Raw genomic sequence first — 18680 nt, 5'->3', positions numbered from 1 at the left:
CTTGAGCTGGGGGTGTGGGGGTCCCCCGGCAGCGGCAGTGGCAGGTGGTGGCACATCCTGGCTGGGTTTCTGGGCCAGTTGTGGCTTGGTGGGACGTCCAGCAGGGCCGGAGGCACTGGGTCGCGGCTGCTGCGTGGTGGGTGGCCCAGTGCGGGGCATGGGACCCGCCTGGCTGGCCTGGCGTGTGGGGCCGGCAGGGCCTGGGGGCTTCTGGGGTGGGCCCTGGCGCTGCTGACCACCCGGTGGAGCCCCTGAGGCCTTTGGTGGAGCCTGACCAGAGGCCGATGTCTGACGAGTAGCCTGTGGGGGGCCTGCCTGGCGCTGGGGAGAGGGGGAGGCGGGTGGACGGGCTGCTGGAGGTGCCCCGGGGCCTCCCGCCACTGGCCGGGATTGGCGGCCTTGACCCTGGGGCAGCGGTGTGGCCTGGGACGCAGGCTGCTGGGGCGCTGATGTGGGACTCGGAAGGCGCTGGGGCAGGGGGCTGCCAGCTGGGGGTCCAAGGCCCGAAAGGTGCTGTTGGCCCTGCGGGGTCGGGCGCTGCTGCAACGGGGGTCCCTGGCGTTGGGGGCCTGGGCCCGGCTGTGGAGGGCCGCCTGAGGGACAGAGAGAAAGTGCACACGTGAGAGCAAGCAAGTGAGAGGTGGGGGGCTGCCGGCGGGGTCGGGGCCGAGGAAGCTGGCCCCTCACTTACCCTGTGGCGGGGGTCGTTGCTGAGCTGGGGGCCCCGCGGGCTGCTGGGAGGTCTGGCGGCCCAAGGGCAGGGCCCCTGGGGACGGAGTCTGCGGCAGAGGAGTGGAGCAGGAGAGGTTAAAAATAGTTACCAGCCGGTGGAGCATCAGCCAATCAGAATGACATGGGTTCCCTGTGTGCTGGGTGTTGCCGCATTTGTGGCTGAGCTGAGGGGATGGCAGGTTGTGGGGTGCGGGACTCATTCCCAGGGGAGGGGTCAGGAGGCACTCAGGGAAGTCATGGTAGCAGCTATTTATCATTTTTTAAAATAGTTGGTAACTGCTGCGACACGGGTGCGTCATGGCGATGCCCTTAGCCTTCTGATTATCAGCTCTGTGACACAGTATGACCAAGGGCTGGCCTGCCCACCACTAGCCTCCAAGGGCCAGAGCCAGGGGCCTGACCTGGCTGTGGGAGCCCCTGCCGGGAGAGGCATCCCGCTGCCGCTGCCGGGGCAGGACCTGGGCCATCTTGTTGACCACAAGCTCTACGATGAGTTGCTTGTCTTCATCCTGGTGGTCACCGATGAGCGGCATGGAGGAGCCCACCACCTGGGGGAGGAGAAGGGATCCAGTGAGGAGAGAAGCAGGAAGTGCACGGGAGGGTGACGATGACGAAGTGCTGTAAGTTGGGAAAAGGTATGACTGGCGGCTGCCCAGGAAACCAGCTTCAGTATGAGAAGCACCTATTACGCAGTGTGGGGAAGGCTTGTCTTTTACAAGATACCTTACAGCTTAGGACATACTAGCAGGGGTGAGCTAATGAAGGCCTACCGGCCAAATCCGGCCCAGCACCTGTTTCTGTGCAGCCCCAGGCCCTGGAGCTAAGGATGGGTTTTACATTTTTTAATGATTGAAAAAAAAAATCAAAAGATTTCATGACGTGAAAATTATATGAAATTTAAATTTCATTGTCCATAAACCAAGTTTCATGGGAACACAGCCACCCTTACTTTCTTGCCATATTGTCTGTGGCTGCTCTTGCAGATTGAGGAGCTGCAGTAGAGACTGTATGGCCCACAAAGCCTAAAATATGCACCGTCTGGCCTCGACAGAAAACGTTTGCCAATCCCTGCTTTATAGTTTGCTAGGTGCTCTGTGTTTTACAAAGAACTCTGTGGTTTACATGGTACTTTACAGTTTACAAAGCTCCTTGCCCTTTACAAAGGACTGTTACATATATGGTGTGTTTAGACTTTGGAAAGTGCTTTGCAAAGGGCACCACTGTTTACAAGATGCTTTACCATGTATAAAGTGCTACCATTTACCATGCACTCAGAAGTTTTAAGGTATTTTACAGTTTGCAAATTGCTTTACTGTTTACCGGGGACACTGCTGCTTATAAAGAGCTTTAGAATTTTGAAAGCGCTTTGCTTCAATAACGAGGATTTCCCAGTTTACAGAGCTCCTCTTTAAAATAATTTTATAAAGTACTTTGCTGTTCACCAAGCAGTACCTTCCTAAGGTACTTTACAGTTTACAGAATGCTTTAGTATCAACCGCCACTCTCTATAAAGTTCTTTATAGCTTACAAAGTACTTTGCTGTTGGCCAAGTTCAAATTCACAGAACACTTTAAAGATTACTAAGTGCTTGGTCATTCACCAGAGTGTCTCAGTTCACAGAGGACATTATACCTTAACAAGTGTTTTGTCCTTCACTAAAGATGTCCAAGTTCACAGAGCAGTTTAGAATTTAGTAAGTATTTTGCCATTTGCCAGGGATGTCCTGGTTCACAAGGCACTTTACAGTTTTACATTTTGCCATTCGCTGAGGGCTTTCTAGGCCCTGGCGTGCTTCACAGTGTTGCTGCCCTGCACCTGCTCCCCCCTCTGTGCCCCCACAAAATTCTGGGGTGCTCCTACCTCAATGATGTGATCCCTTCCGTCCTTGCCATGCAGTGCTTCCACTGCGCAGATGTCCAGTCCCCCAAAGATCTCTGAGCACGTGTCCACCCACAGCTTGTACCTGCCAAGACACAAGGCAAGGCAGCCCGTCAGTGCCTGGTCTGGGCGGCCACTCTTCTACCCCCCACCCCCGAGTTCAGGCCGCCCACCTGTCAGACATGGCAATCTGCTCAAGCATCGCAGAGCCGGTGTTGGTCTTCCAGTTTCCTGACACTGACGTCCTCCTGGAGAGTAAGAGGAGACAGGAGAGAGGCTTGGGGGGCCTGGGCTGCACAAGGCAGGGCAGGGGACCCCTACCCAGGCCTTGGTCTCCTTACGCACATGTAGGCCTTGTAGTTCTGCCCAATCTTCTGGACACGCACATCGTATTTGGCATCAATGAAGGGCTCGGCAGTGGCATATGTCTTGGTCAGTGCCACGACACTTGCGATGTCCTGGAAGTCGTGCTGGTTGTCCACCTTGACCTGTGGGAGTGGGGTGGGGAGCAGGGCCCGGTCAGGAGGGGGCGGCAGTTGGGGTGCCTTAGGGCAAATGACACAGGTGAGGTGAGTGCACAGAAATTCGGTGGACACCCCAAGGCACTCAAGCATGCATTAATTCTGGGTCTCCTGGTTTTTACATGTACACACAGACACCAAATTGGGTGTCTACAACTCTGTGAACACACAAAACCCGATTTTTAGACTTGTTTACTTTAAATGGTTAAGTTGTATGGTATGTGAATTATATCTCAATAAAGCTGTGGGAAAAATTGTGTGTATATACAGTATATGCATGTGGGCACCCATACAAAATCAATTGTACACACAATATATAAACATACAGAAGCATGGACACACTCAAACATACAAATTACAAGTCTTCTTTCTATGGACATACAGACAAAATCGGATGGACAGCATACAGGACCCCAAGACCCTTGAATATAAAAGATGATGTAGTGTGTGTTCAACACAGAGGCCTGCCTATATACAGACACAGTGCTGGATACACTAACAAAATAACAGGACACACAAAACTGGCTGAACACATGATAGAAAATTGGGCCACCAAAATGTAAGAATATGAGGAAAAATACAAATAGATAAAGGACACACAATTATACAGAATTATTGTGTGCACTGAATACACAATATACTTCTAACAGGCCTACCTTCTCGGAGATACTGTGGGTTCAGTTCCAGACCACCGCAATAAAGCGAAGGTCACAATAAAGCAAGTCACACAAATTTTTTGGTTTCCCAGTGCGTATAAAAGTTATGTTTATACTGTAATCTGTTAAGTGTGCAATACATCTAAGTGTCTAAGAAAAACAATGTACATACCTTAATTTAAAAATACTTTATTGCTAAAAGATGCTAACCATCATCTGACAACGCAGGGTTGTCACGAACCTTCAATTTGTAAAAAAAAAAAGGTAGTATCAGGCTTCCCTGGTGGCGCAGTGGTTGAGAGTCTGCCTGCCGATGCAGGGGACACGGGTTCGTGTCCCGGTCCGGGAAGATCCCACATGCCGTGGAGTGGCTGGGCCCGTGAGCCATGGCCGCTGGGCCTGCGCATCCAGAGCCTGTGCTCCGCACCGGGAGAGGCCACAACAGTGAGAGGCCCGCGTACAGCAAAAAAAAAAAAAAAAAAAATGTAGTATCTGTGAAGCGCAATAAAGCGAAGTGCTATAAAACGAGGTATGCCTGTACTTATATCCGCACGATGCCAGGAACATGCATCATTTACAAGCACGCACATACAAAGCCCACCCGGGGACTTACCTTACCCATCCCAGAGTGTGCGTGCCCCATCTTCACAACCACAGGGTACGTTGTGCTGCTGAGCTGGTAGGGTGGAAAGGGAGAGCATGGTCAGGGCAGGAGGGCTGACAGCCATGGCTGGGGGTGGTGCTGAGGGGAGCCCATCCAGTGGGAGCCACACTGAGAGCGATTTTCCCAGAAGAGGTGGGTCAGAGACAGCCAGCCACCAGCTGGGGGTCACACAATACCCCGGAGCCCAGAATTGAACCCAGAGCCCTGCCTGCCTATCCCTCCCTCCACCACCCACAAGTCCCAGACTTCCCGCCTCTGCTTTCCTGGGAAGAGGCGTGGGATAGGGGTGGGGGACTTTTCCAGAAAAGGGAAAGTTTGTTTTTACAGTGAATGGATGACAGAGAAGTGAGTGTGCATGTGCGTGCGTGGGGGTGTAGTGGCGAGCATGTAGCAACTGGACCCCTCAGCCAGGCCTTGTGTGTGTCTCCTCCACACACATACAGAACCCAGAGACACACAAACCCTCAGAACTCAGATCTACACAGCCAAACCCAGAGCTTCCCACACATGCTGAGACCCACGCGATGGAAAGATCCACCACCGACACCGGTTCCGGAGCATGCCTTGCTGTTTGGCTGCACGGAGACCCTCACAGCCAGCCATCCAGCCCAGCAGCACACACTCAACACTCGTAGACGCGCAATCAACACTTTTGGGCAGAGACATACACACAGCCCTCCTCCTCTCACCCAAATCCACGTAACAGAGGGACACACAACACGAAGGTTATCCATGCAACACAGAGACGAACAACCCTCAGAGGCATAACCACAGAATGCAGAGGCACACACAACTCTGACAGGCACACACAACAGAAATGGGCACATATTCAGCACTGACAGATACACATGCAATGCTCCTAGGCATACACACAACAAACAGAAGGACCCACAGCACATGGACAGGTATACACACTTCCAGGTATTCACACTTCTAGGTATTCACAAAACCACCGAGACCCACAACACAGAGACTCATACTCCTGGGCACACGCAAAGTGTACGTAGGGACGCACACACAAAAAACGTGCCTTGCCATATATACAGATGGAGAGGCGTGCACACGACCAGAGACACCCACAGCCTCCTAATTACATGGACAACACCCCGGGGTGTGTACATGCACACACACTCACATTCAGGCATGGGGATACCTCGTCTCCCCCAACCCTGGGTGGAGTAGAGGGGGCCTAGTTGGCCGACCCCAGCGCCACCATACACGGATGAACATGCAGGGCTTCACCCTCCCTCCTCTGTGCGGACAGGGGTGACAGGGTAGAGGATGGCATCCCCAGAGGGGCTGCTGGGGGCGGGGGCGGTTCCCAGTTCCCGACAGGCACAGGAAGCCCGCAGGGTCAGGGTGACCAACTGGCCTTCAGGACTCACCCTCCCTCTGCACGCCCCCCCACCCTCCTCATTTCCCAAATGACTGGCGTCAGGATGGGGCGCTGAGAGGCACTGAGTTGTTACCGGGATGCTCTGATTAGCATTCCAGGGAAACCAGGCTGAAATGGCAGGTGACGTAACACAGGCACACACACAGCTCACAGAGGTGACAGCACATCCTCAATTCCATTCGCAACCCAGACCTGTTTTACATGGGCAGGCACAACTCCAGAAGCAGCACAAAACATACTGGGTTTGGGACTTCCCCGGTGCCGCAGTGGTTAGTCATCCGCCTGCCAATGCAGGGGACACGGGTTCAAGCCCTGTTCCGGGAAGATCCCACATTGCCGCGGAGCAACTAAGTCCCGTGTGCCACAACTACTGAGCCCATGTGCCACAACTACTGAGCCCGTGTGCCACAACTACTGAGCCTGCGTCCACAACTACTGAAGCCCGTGCGCCTAGAGCCCATGCTCCGCAACAAGAGAAGCTACCACAATGAGAAGCCCCATGCACCGCAACGAAGTGTAGCCCCCGCTCTCTGCAACTAGAGAAAGCCCACGCGCAGCAGCGAAGACCCAATGCAGCGAAAAATAATAAATAAATAATACAATTAAAAAAAAAAAACACTAACAAAAAAACCATACTGGGCTCAGGTACACTCAAGTACACACACACACACACACACACCACAGAGGGGCACACACCACCTAAAGGCACACACGCAACCCTCAGAGGCAGAGACACAGCAGGAAACTGTGTGCAAGCACACATGCACACCGCCCCCCGCCCCAAGGTTTTTAGGCTCTTTTCACAAACCTTCCTTGTTTTCTCTGGACCTGAGCCTGAACACAACACTGTGTATATGTGTATGCGTGTGCCCACACATGTGTGCATGCAGTGAGCTCTGAATACTGGGATCCCCTGGCCAACCCGAGGTTTGAATCTTGGCCTCTCCTCTTCCTAAGGCCATGTTCAACCCCAGGCAGGTCACTTAACCCTCTCTGGGCCTCAGTTTCCTGATCTGTATAAAGGGTACAATCAGGCCCAAGCACTTGGTGTGTGTGGGGACTGCCAGGTGTCTGCTGTGCACACCCAGCTGGACCCCACGCCCCCCAAACCCATCCAGCTCGCCAGGTGGCCATACAGCCGGACACCCATCCATGAAACCCCACCAGTTTCAAAACCTGCACAATAACCCGGGTCCACATAACCCCTCACATGTAGACAGTGGGCAAAACTCTGTGCTGACTCAGGTTTCAAAGTCATGATGCTGCAGCAGGACTTCCCCTTTGCACCCACCACCAACTTAGCCCCCGTCTCATTCACTCTCATTCCCCACTTTCACAATCAGCTTCTCCAGATTCCTGGTTTACTTCTCTTCCCCCTTACCTGGTCCTGCCCGCCCCCCCAAAAGAGTCACTTCTTCACTCTCCTTCCTGGGCAGATCACTTGACCCCTTTGTGTATCTCATTTTCCTCATTGGTGTAATGAGAACATGAACAGTCTCTAACTCACAGATGTTGTGAGGAACACATTAGTTATTTTGGGCAAAATGCTTAGCACAGTATCTGGCACACAGGAAGCCTCCATCCTCAAAAGGTGTTGGGTACTATTATTATTATTGGTTTAATATCCCTAGGTTAGCCAATATTAATTAACAAGGAGGTAATCGGGATTGACTGACAGATAAAGTACTTCCAAAGATTTTAGAGCTGTGTTTGATGCATAGTAATAGTAAGCACTTCATAGTGCTGGCGGTAGTTTCTGTTGTGGTGGTAGTGTTGGTGGTGATGGTTGTGCTCACCACTCTGAGTTAATCAAGCTTAATTAGCAAGGGGGTAATGGGGATTGGATGAGAGAACTACACAAAGGCTTCAGGGCACAGTACACAGTAAGCGCTCCATAAGTGGCTCCTATCATCACTACCGTCATCATTATTATTATTGGCCTGTCCTCCCTGACCTAACCAAGGATGTTAATCGGCCCTCAGAGCCCTTTCCCAGGACCCCAGGGAAGATTCAGGCAGCATCTGGAAGCTGGTGGACAGAGATTGCCTCACGGCTGACCCCCACCAGGGGCGTGGGAGGGTTGGTGGGGAAGGGGCAGGGCAGGATGGGAGGGGATCAGTTTTCTACTGACTCACTGGCCTCTTTCACCACCATTCAACTCCCCCACCCCAATGCTCATTCATTCACCAGCAACCTCCCAGCTTGCCAGGACTGTGCCCAGCCTGGGTTAAGATCCTGGTGCCAGTTAGCCTAGGTTCAAATCCCAGCCATGCCCTGTGGTCCTGGGAAAGTTCTTCAATTCCTCTATGCCTCATCTGGGAAATGGGAATAATACCGATAACCATCTCAGAGGCTTATCGTAAGCTTTAAGTGAGATAAATTATGCCGAGTGCCGCCCGGTACTTGGTGCTATATAAATGCGGACTATTTGCCTGTGTTTTGTTTTTTTTTTTTGAGAAGGGGTAAGACCCAGGCTCTGGCTCCATCCAGGCCTCCTGAATTCCAATCCCAGTTCTGCCACTTATTAACTGTGACCTTGGATAAATCACTTAACCTCTCTGTGCCTCAGTTTCCCCACCTTGTATCCTTCCTCCATTCACCTGCCCTATCTCCCTTCACTGCTTCTACTTGTTTGCTCTGCCGCTCACCGCCCCCCCCCCCAAAACAGTAGGTGCACAAGAAATTCTTATTGAAGGAATGAACTAATTTGGGCTTTAGCCATGGGGATTTTCGGGAATGTGGGTGATCGGATAGATTTTGGAGTCTTTAGGGAATTGCACTGGGTGGAATCCGGCCTGTAAGCCCTCCGTGAGACCGCCTGGAGGGACTGGTGCCTGACGTGGAGATGGGGGAGGGGGATGGTCAGGGCGAGGCTCAGGGGGAGGGAGAGGAGGAGGGTGCATCTCCTTTTCGGCAGCCCAGGGCCCGCCCCTTGGCCTCCACGGATGGTGGGCGGATGAGTAATGCATCCAGGAAGCCTGGAGGCCTGTGGTTTCCTACCAGCTGCCACCCCGCCCCTCGCTTGGATATTTATCCTCCGCTGCTCCGGCCCTGCCGCCATCGCCGAAGACCCAGCGCCCAGAGAGGCTACACCAGAGGTAGGCAGGGGCTTGGGCGGCCCGCAGGGCCTGGAACTGGGCTGGAGCTTTCCTGCCTGATGATACTCGGCTGCTCAGCCTGGCCAGCGGGTACTGGGAGCCTAGGCTGGTCCAGGGGAAGAGGGTGGGGGCCTGGAACTGCTCCCCCAATCCCGACACTCCAAATTCCTTTGAACCCTTGACATCCATCCTCAGCTCCCCGAAAGCCATGAGCCCCTAACATCAGATGCCTCCCAAGCTGCCAACTCCTCTAAATTCCCTCCCTGTCCCCCAGCAACCCAAACCCCTGATGCTCCCTAAATTCCCCCAGCCTCCCAAATCTCTAAACTCAAAGCTTCCTCTGAACCCAAATCCCTCAGACACTCCCACTCCCTTAAGCCCCCAAACTCCGTCAACTCCTTAAATCCCCAACCTCCTCCAAATTCCTCAACTTCCCTCAACTCCCCCACCTCTTCCACCTCTCAATATGCGCAACCCCCAAACTCCCAGCCTCCCCGAAAACTCCTCCAGCTCCCCAAAGCCCAAATTCCTCAGCCCCCCACTTTCCGACTTCTTCAACACTCTTAAATTCTCAAACTCCCCAGCCCCCTTATTTCCCAAACGCTAAAGCCCCATAACTCCCCCACTCACCTAGTCCCCTAAATCCCTCAAACTCCACAACTCCTAAACTCTCCTGACTCCCTACCCCCCTAGACTCCCCTGGGCTCTCAAATCCCCAAGCCCCTTAAAATCCCCAAACTCCCCAACCCGGTGTGTGTGTGGGTAGAATGGGGTGGGAGGCCTGCCCAGGTACATGGATCGGCTGAGCTGGGGGCCCTCTGAACCCTCCTCCCCACCCCCACAGAACGCACCATGGCCCCCTTTGCACCCCTGGCCTCTGGCATCCTGTTGCTGCTGTGGCTGACAGCCCCCAGCCGAGCCTGTACCTGTGTCCCACCCCACCCACAGATGGCCTTCTGCAACTCTGACCTCGGTGAGTGTATCCGCCCTACCCACACACTCTGGGCTTCGGTTTCCCTCTCAGTCCAGTGGGGTTCACAATGGTGCCTACCTCTAGAACAATTCCACTCAGCCCCACACTGACTCTGCTTTAGCCGCTCTGCCACCCCCACACTTTCTTGATTACTCAAGGCCCAATCCCACCTCAGGGCCTTTGTACTGTCTACTTCCTCTGCCTGGTATACCCGTCCCCCCAGGTATCCACATGGGGATATCCAAATGTCACCCTCTCAGGGTGGCCTTCCCTGACCACCCTGTTCAAAACTTGAGCCCCTGTCCCCTACTACTCCTGATCCCCTCACCCAGCTCTGAAGTTCCCCATCACAATACCATCTAACTTCCTATATACTTAATTATTTTGCTTGTGTTTAGTCTCTCTTCTCCTGGCTAGAATGTGAGCTCCACAAGGAATGGATTTCTGTGTTTTGTTCACTGTTATGTCCCTGACACCAAGAACAGTGCCTGGCACAGAGCAGGCACTCCAAAATATTTGTTGAGTGAACGAACACATGATGAATATGTGAAAAAAGGCTTGAAGCAGTGCTTGGCTAACAGTAGGCACCAACATACAGATGAAGCAATTAACAAATGCATAAGTCACTAGGGTGCTGTCCGGCATTCAGCAATCCCTATTTAAGTATGTGCTTTGCTAGTATTATCATTGTGATTATTCTTATTGGCTCATGCAGTCCCTTTTACTCGTTTTTTTCCCGTTCTCCTGCAGTCATCAGGGCCAAGTTTGTGGGGACTGCAGAAGTCAACCAGACCACCTCATACCAGCGTTACGAGATCAAGATGACCAAGGTATCCCTCCTGCCCCTTCCCCCAGCAGTTCCTAAAATCTTCCTCCCTGTCAAAATAAAAGCCTTTGGCCACTGGTTTGGCGAGGAAATTAGCTGTGATATCAGAGTGCTATACGACTTCAGGGAAGAATGTGGAGTGGGAGGATTATGTCAGTAAAAGATTCTTCCCCTCATCCATTGACAGATGTTCAAAGGGTTCAACGCCTTGGGGGATGCCTCTGACATCCGGTTCATCTACACCGCCGCCACAGAGAGCGTCTGCGGATACTCCCACAGGTCCCAGAACCGCAGTGAGGAGTTTCTCATAGCTGGTGAGGCCCCGCCCCATCGCCCTGTGCCACGCCACCCCTCCGCTGCTGCCTGGCAACTGCAAGAGGGAGGGGAGGCTCTGTGGGAATGGTCCCAGTTGAAATGGGGACCGCCCCAATTTCAGCCTATCAGAAGGCTGGGGCTTTGTCCAGCGGGGTCTGTGGTCCTGGGACACCAATCTGGCGCCACTCTGTCCCTGGCCCAGCCAATCAGAATCTGCCTGTTGACCCCCCCGCCCCCACCCACGCAGGACAACTGTTGAACGGGAACCTGTACATCACCACGTGCAGTTTCGTGGCTCCTTGGAACAGTCTGAGCTCCGCTCAGCGCCGGGGCTTCACCAAGACCTATGCTGCTGGCTGTAAGGAATGCACAGTGAGTCCCTGGACATTGCCCGCCGCCTGGAGAGCAGTCCTTGGGGTCTTCCCCAAACCACGGCTTGTTTTTGGTTCCCTCTGACTATTCCTTGTCCCTATGGCTGCTTCCCAAACCCTAGGGATGTCCTTGATCTCTCTTGCTGTTCCCTCAAATCTGAGACTGTTCCCCTGACATTCTGCTTGTTCCTTTGCCCTGTGTCTGATACCTGGGAATCCGCTGTTTCCTGGACTTTCTGGCTGCTTCCTGTCCCTCTGACTCCCCCTTGTGACTGCTCGGCCACTCTGTTCCAAGACTGCTCCCTGATGGCCCTGAATGTCCTCTGACCCCAGTGACTATCTCTGAGCCCCACGTCTCCTTATGCTTAAGTTTCCTGCCCACCGATTGTTCCCTGCTACTGCCAGCTGTTCCCTATCCAATGGGACAGGTCCCCAGGAGACCTGCCTGACTGTTCCCGCAACACCATTCCGGGAAGCTGATCATTTCCCTGGATTGCTGTCACCTCCTCAAGCCCAATGACTGTTCCCCACAATGGGAGGGAGTGTTCTTGAGTCTGTACCCAGGTGGGGTGACACCAGGTCTCCCCAGCAGCTCCAAGTTAAAATCTGAGGAGCAGAAAGTTATCCTCTGGAGGGGAGGTAGGGGCAGGAGGAGAAGCCCTCAGAGATGTGTCTCCCTCCCCTCCTCCAGGTGTTTCCCTGTTCATCCATCCCCTGCAAACTGCAGAGTGACACTCATTGCTTGTGGACGGACCAGCTCCTCACAGGCTCTGACAAGGGCTTCCAGAGCCGCCACCTTGCCTGCCTGCCCCGGGAGCCAGGGTTGTGCACCTGGCAGTCCTTGCGGCCCCGGATGGCCTGAATCCTGCCCCCAGCAGAAGCTGAAGCCTGCACAGTGTTCACCCCCATTCCCACTCCCGCCTTCCTTTCTCCAAGACAATGCAATAAAGAACTACCACTCAGCAGGCAGTGTCCCTGTGTAGTGTCTGGGAACAAACCTATGTCAGACGACCTGGTGGGAGCACCCTGGGACCAATGCTGAGGGGGTGTGGCATGGGGTCCAGCTCCATGGGTAGCCTGGGGGCTGGCCCTACCCTCACCCAACCTTCAGTACTTCTCCCTGAAAAATGGGTCTCACAGTCCCTACCCAGAATCCTTCCGAGGTCTGTGCTAGGGTTGGAGGATGATTAATGGGTGCATTCATTCATTGGGTATTTGGGGGGGGTCAAAACACATGAAACTCTCATAACAATAACTTCCTGTGTAAGATTACTAACAGTGATTTTAATTTCTAGACTGGCAGTGTAGTGTAGTGGTTAAGAGCCTAAACACTAGAGCCAGGTCATTTGCAGTCAAATCCTGCCCCTTCCATATACTAGCTCTGAGACCTTGGGGAGATCATATTACCTCTTTATGCCTCAGTTTCCATATCTGTAAAGTTGGTATAAAACGAATGCCTAACTCCTAGGGACAATGTAACTTTATGTGTAAAGTGCCTGGAACTGTGTTAGGCACATAGCACTTACAAGTATTAGTTAGTAGTAGTAAGATAAATGTAATTTAATGTGTAACTTTAGTAGTGATCATTCTTCTCACTAATGATTATTTACAATATTGAAAATTACATTAAATGTCAGGAATGATAATTTACAATATTGGAAATGATGTATAGTATCAGTAGTAATAATTGAATGCACCCTGGAAACTTTAGTTTAACTCGTGATCCTGATAATCTCCCCCACAGATGTTACAAATATTTAATATGCTCATTTGTTTTTTCTTATTACTATGAAACTTTTACACTGCTTCCCAGTGTGCAACTCACCCCACTTAAAAATACCAACATTTAAAAAGACTTCTGAGGACAACCCCTTCCCCAGTGATAACATTCCCCACTATAAAGTCCTCACTGTGGACATATCACCACATTTATAAATCTCTATTGTTGCCAAAACTACAGGTGACAAATCTCTAAGCCCTTGGTAAATGTTTCCTTTGAAAAGTCCCCTCTCTTCATTGTACAAATACCTCTTTCACAAATACCCCACTAACAAATACCTCTGTTGAGCTACCCTCTTTATTCATAAATATCCCATTGACATATCTCCATTGAAGACCCCCCCCATTGACAAATATTCCCATTCACAAATACCCAGCAGTAATCTATCACCCACTCATGGACCCCAGTGACAAATATCTCTCTTCATCATTACCTAATCCATTGGCATATCTCCTATGACCACTCAGTTGACAAATCTCTCTATTCATAAATACCTTTCTATGACATAATTCTCATTGACAACCTCTATTGACAAATCTTCCCATGTGTTCTACTGGCATATCTCCCCATTCAGACATGCCCATCAAAATGCTCTCATTGTCAATCTTCCTATTCAGAAATACCCACCACTGATATCTACCTCATTGATAAGCCCACTTTAAAACCTTTCCATTCATAAAACCCCATCCATCCATATAGCTCCTCTTGATTGACTCCCCCCATTGACACATTTCCCCATCCTTAGATATCTCTAGTTGGAAAATCTCCCTGCTGGAACAGCTCCCAATATATTACCCTATATGTTGAAACATCTCTCCACACCCCCCAATGACAGATGAAGAGGTAGATTTCTATACGAACAACCCTTCCTTTTTATCAATACTGACACCTACGTCTCACTCTCCAGCCTTGGACACTTACTATGCCAGTAGTGGTGAAATCTGAGGACCAACCCCAGTTATACTGTAGAGCGCCCACCAAAGGAAATGATTAGGGCACAAGTTCTCTCTGGATGTAGGGGTGAAGGTGGAGTTTAAAAAAGAGATTAGTTGAAAGTCTGCATGAGAAGCTGTGAGAACCCCAAACACACCCCAAATACCAATCCCCACTCCAATAGAAGGCTGAAGACATGATCTCTTATAAGAGTAAAACAGAGGGTTCAAATGGGCAGGAATGCCCAGGCCGCACCTCCCTGTTGTTGACTATTTATCCACCACCGAGCTTGGGCCTCCTGCTGAACCTCTGTGGAGAGCTACAGCTCTGATGAATGGACGTGGGGCCATTGGTACCAGAGGCCCAGTCTCAGTGTCCTTTCCCCGCCACCACACCATGGGGCCTCCCCTGACCCCAGGCCCCTGGAAAGTAGTAGTGTTAATTAAATGTTCCCTGAATCTTCTCTTGATTGGGGGTGAGCTGGGCCAGGGAAAAGTCATGCTTCAACTCCCCCCACCCCTACTGTGTCTCCAGGTCCTTGCCATGAGTTCCGACTTCCTGCTGGTCCCTGCTTTGCTCCTGGCTCTGTCCCTGACCACCCTTGGGCTGGCCCTCATACTGTTTATTGTAACTCAGACGTGGGTAAGTCTGGGTAGACCTCAGAGAAGCCTCCGACGCAGGGACTCACAGTGAGGTTCCAGAAGGGTGGATAAAGCCCCTTGAGGTGGTTGAACCTGGATGGTAGCTGCTCTGCAAACCCTTTTTTTCCCAAGAGTCTTGGGGACAGGGAAAATCTTGAATGTTTGAACCCCAAGGGGTCCCCTGACACATTTCTCCCACCCTTAGTCCTTGTGGCTTAATTCCTGGGTCTTCTCACTGAGACCATGAGGCATTATGAGTTCAAGTAACCAGGGCTCCCTGCTCACCTCTTCCCTGTACCCACCTCCCCACCAAAATACAAGCCCCTACCTTGCTCTGACTGAGGGAATAGGGTGGGTCTTTGAGATCCAAAATCTAATGATGCGATACTAAGACCCAGCCCCTCACCCCATAAATGCTCCTCAGTCCCAGTGTCCCTCTCTCTTTTCCCCCCTCACAGACAATCAACATTCTGAAAGGGGTCCTGAAACTCTGGGTCATGAAAGTACCCAAATATAAAGAGCAATGTGGTTGTATCTATCTACACACCCACCAAGAACAGTGGTGGTGACATCCATGGGGAGAAGTTTTCTTCTATCTCAGGTCAGCCAGCCTGTCCCCACCCTGCGTGGACTCCTCATCCTCAGACTTCTGGCTCTGTCCCAGCCCTGGAACAAAGTGTCCCTCCCTGGGGCATTCTTCCACCAAATACACCCAACCTCAGGATACTGTGCTCCTGATTTCAGCCAACCACAGCAAATTCTGTCCCTGACCCATAATGCCCTGGATCTTTGGGACTGACCACCTGGGGATCACAATCTGTCTCAGCCAAATGACATCTGGTCCACACTTTACTGACCATCAGGATATGGCATCCATCCCCTCTAGGCTCTTTGAGGGTTGGGAACCTGCACTGAGTTGTGTAGCCTTGGAAGGGGCTCGGGGAGGAGTATATCAGGAAGGTATATTGAATATCTACAGGTAAGGATGCCCGGGCCTTGAGTGTGCCCCTCAGGTATGCCTGCAGCCACAGCTCCGCCCTGTTCTTTCTGCTCCCTGTTCCTGTTTGCTGGTCCCTACTTCCTCTCCTGATCTCCTTCCCCTGCTCCTTCTCTGTGTTCTATCCCTCCCCCCGCTGCTGTGCCCTCTTCTCGCTCTCTTCTTTCCTCTCTGCTCCCCACTCCTCTTTGTTTCCTCGCTGTTTGCTATTCCCTTTCTTGGGTCCCTGGCTCCCCTGCCTATCCTTAGCGTCTGTGGCCCTTCTCTTCCAGGAGCAGAAGCTATGAGGAGAAGCGAGTGGAGGAGTGCCCTGCCCAACCACCCCCAGGTGCCTCCCTGCCACCCCCGCAAAGCCACATACCTGAGTCCCAACCTTGCACAGTGTCCGTGGAGGGACCTCTGTTTATCTGAGCACTGGCAAGAAGAACATGAAGCCATGAACTTGGCTGCCTTCCCCGGTGACCTGATATCTGCTATTGAATCTTCCTGTACAACAGCCTCTGGCCTTGGACCCAGACTTCTCTTCAGCCACAGTGGGCTGGGGACGCTTCACCTCCTTCAACATCACAAACAAATCTAAGCCCATCAACCTCCCCCCACCACCCCCTCAAGCCTCCCAAAGACCACCAGCTTCTAACTGTGCTAGGGATCTATCTGGTTTGTGTTGTGTTTCTTGATCTGGGTGCAGAAGACAGGAGTGTGTTCACTTTGTGAAAATTCAATGAGCTGTACACTTATGATATGTCCCCTTTTCCAAACTTGTTATACCTCAATGAAATTGGCCCCTGAAAACAAAACCCCATAAGCTACAAGAATATACTGTACAGCACAGAGAATATAGCCAATATTTTATAATAACTGTAAATGGAGTATAATCAATAAAAATTGTGAATCACTATGTTCCACACCTGAAACTAATATAATATTGTAAGTCAACTATACTTCAATAACAAAATAATAAGTTAAAAAAAAGAAAGGAAAGAAAAAGAAACCCCCAGCCTCTTGACATATCTCCCTCGCTCTTTACTTCAATTGCTCCCTCACTCCTGCTCTCTCTCTTTTCACACAATCCCCACATCCCTGACCCTGTTGATTCTCACCCCAAGGCACCCTCTCTTTCCTCATAGCACAGGGACCATGAATCCTGGGCCCAGAGAGGGGACTGGATCCAGAGAGACCTTGGTGTTGGACTCCACCCGTCGCATCATGAACCCTCTGCAAATATTTGCTGAGCCACAAATCACCCGGAGTGTAGGTAGCAAGGGAAGGGAAGTCCTTATTCCCATAGCACCCCACCCTCTAGGTCTGCATGACCAAGTTGATGTAAGTAGATCACCAGGCTAGGAAAGTCGGGGTGAAAAGAAGTCAAACTGTGCTTCACAAGATCTTCCCTGTGCCCCACCCCTGACTGGTGACTATTTAGACACATTGAGCTGAGTATCCCTGAGGATTCCTGGTGGTCTCCAAACTGGATGGGAGTAGATGGGGTAGGGGGGCCAGAGTCCTGATATGTGTCTTCCAGCTTCAAAGTACGGGGTGGCGCAAGACTGCTCCCACAAATCCAGGCCTAGCTTTTGCCCCTCCATGCTGCACAGTGGGGTTGGGGACAAAAGAGGAAACAGGGGAGGCAAGCTGGCCTGTGGGAAGTCTAATGCTTCTGCCACCACTCGCCACCATTACCCACCATTAACTTTGTCTTCTTCCTGGCCTCTGAAGTCCTGTTCTTTCTGTCCCTTGACAAAAATAGCCTCTGCACAGCTACAGACAGCCAGGAGGTGCATCTGCCCTACTAGATATCAGGAATTAATGAGAAAATATAGTTATTAAGACAGTACTGCACTGGAACAGGTATAGAGAAAGTGACCGACGGAGTAGAACAGAGAGTCCTGAACTTGCCCCACACATATATAGGATTTTAGGATATGACGGAGGTGGCATACCAGATCAGTGGGGAAAAAAGCGTTGCCTATAAGGAAAAAGATGAAACTGGATCCCTACCTATCTCACACTGTATGTGAAAATCAATTTCAAGGAACACATGTAATAAAGATGTTTGGAAGAGTGCTACTTGATTGCTACATTGAGAACAGTGTAATGTAAGTGAATGGATGTGATGACCCCTCTGTAATGCATGTAGAGAAGCGTTAAAGAAAACATGTAATAAAGATGTTTGTAAGAATGCTAAAAAGAAACAGAAAAAGAAAATCAACTTCAGATGGATGAAGAACTTAAATGTCAAAAACAAAGCTTGCCACTTTTATCATCTACTAAATTTCCATATGTACATGGATCTAAATCTGGGTTTTTAATTTTTCTTCTTTTACTCTGTTAGTCTATCTATTCATGTGTCAGCATCATATTGTTTAAATTAGAAAAGCTTCATAAAATGTTTGCTGGCAAATGCATTAAACTCCTTGTAGGCTGGTAGGGCTAGTCCCCTCTCATAGCTCTTCTTTTTCAGGGTTTTCCTGGCTATTCTTGCATGTTTTCTTTTCCATATGAACTCTACTATCAACTTGTCCAGCTCCAGATAACAGCTTATAGGTATATTTTTGGGGATCACATTATATTTATAAATTAAAAATAGAGACCTAAGAAGGGGAACTGACATCTGTATGATGTTAATTAATCCTATCCACAAATAAGGAATGCCTTTCCAGTTGTGTAAGTCTACCTTTGAGTCTTTCAGGAGTGTTTTAAACTTTTCCTCATATAAGTTTGCACACCCTTTGCTAAATTTATCCTGAAATACTTTATCATCTTTTTTGTTGTTACCTTAAATGGGGTTTTCTCTTCTATCTGGTTGTTTGTGTATATGAAAACTACTGATTTCTGTATGTTGACTTTATATTCTGCTATGTTATTAAGTTATTTTATTGTTTGAATTTGTTATTGGTTC

General features: G+C 50.7%; 2 protein-coding genes across 3 annotated transcripts in view; one reads left to right on the top strand and one right to left on the bottom strand.

Annotated features, from left to right (window-relative positions):
* Positions 1-18680, bottom strand: part of SYN1 (synapsin I) — a 43492-nt gene that overhangs the window by 1858 nt on the left and 22954 nt on the right. For both annotated transcript variants that reach the window (XM_033850090.2, XM_033850089.2), the window contains exons 6-12: positions 4401-4463; positions 2956-3098; positions 2784-2858; positions 2593-2695; positions 1134-1280; positions 692-779; positions 2-593 (exon numbers count right to left, since the gene is read on the bottom strand). In XM_033850090.2, coding sequence (XP_033705981.1) covers positions 2-593; positions 692-779; positions 1134-1280; positions 2593-2695; positions 2784-2858; positions 2956-3098; positions 4401-4463 — 1211 coding nt within the window. The remainder of the gene's footprint in view (position 1; positions 594-691; positions 780-1133; positions 1281-2592; positions 2696-2783; positions 2859-2955; positions 3099-4400; positions 4464-18680) is intronic.
* On the top strand, positions 8791-12395 carry TIMP1 (TIMP metallopeptidase inhibitor 1). Its single transcript, XM_033850112.1, has 6 exons — positions 8791-8945; positions 9790-9918; positions 10669-10748; positions 10932-11058; positions 11307-11431; positions 12122-12395. Exons 1-6 carry the CDS (start codon positions 8804-8806, stop codon positions 12290-12292), a joined length of 774 nt encoding a protein of 257 aa, XP_033706003.1. The 5' UTR covers positions 8791-8803; the 3' UTR covers positions 12293-12395.

The sequence above is a fragment of the Tursiops truncatus genome, chromosome X, assembly GCF_011762595.2.
Source record: "Tursiops truncatus isolate mTurTru1 chromosome X, mTurTru1.mat.Y, whole genome shotgun sequence".
NCBI classification, from domain to species: Eukaryota; Metazoa; Chordata; class Mammalia; order Artiodactyla; family Delphinidae; genus Tursiops; species Tursiops truncatus.
This window is presented reverse-complemented; position numbering and strand designations above follow the sequence as displayed.

Bases quoted from the DNA above. Each gene is read 5' to 3' on its own strand.
- TIMP1 (XM_033850112.1), top strand. From the start codon at position 8,804: ATGAGTAATGCATCCAGGAAGCCTGGAGGCCTGTGGTTTCCTACCAGC. The intron at 11,059-11,306 runs GTGAGGCCCCGC...CCACCCACGCAG, and splicing joins TGAGGAGTTTCTCATAGCTG to GACAACTGTTGAACGGGAAC. The intron at 11,432-12,121 runs GTGAGTCCCTGG...CCCCTCCTCCAG, and splicing joins CTGGCTGTAAGGAATGCACA to GTGTTTCCCTGTTCATCCAT.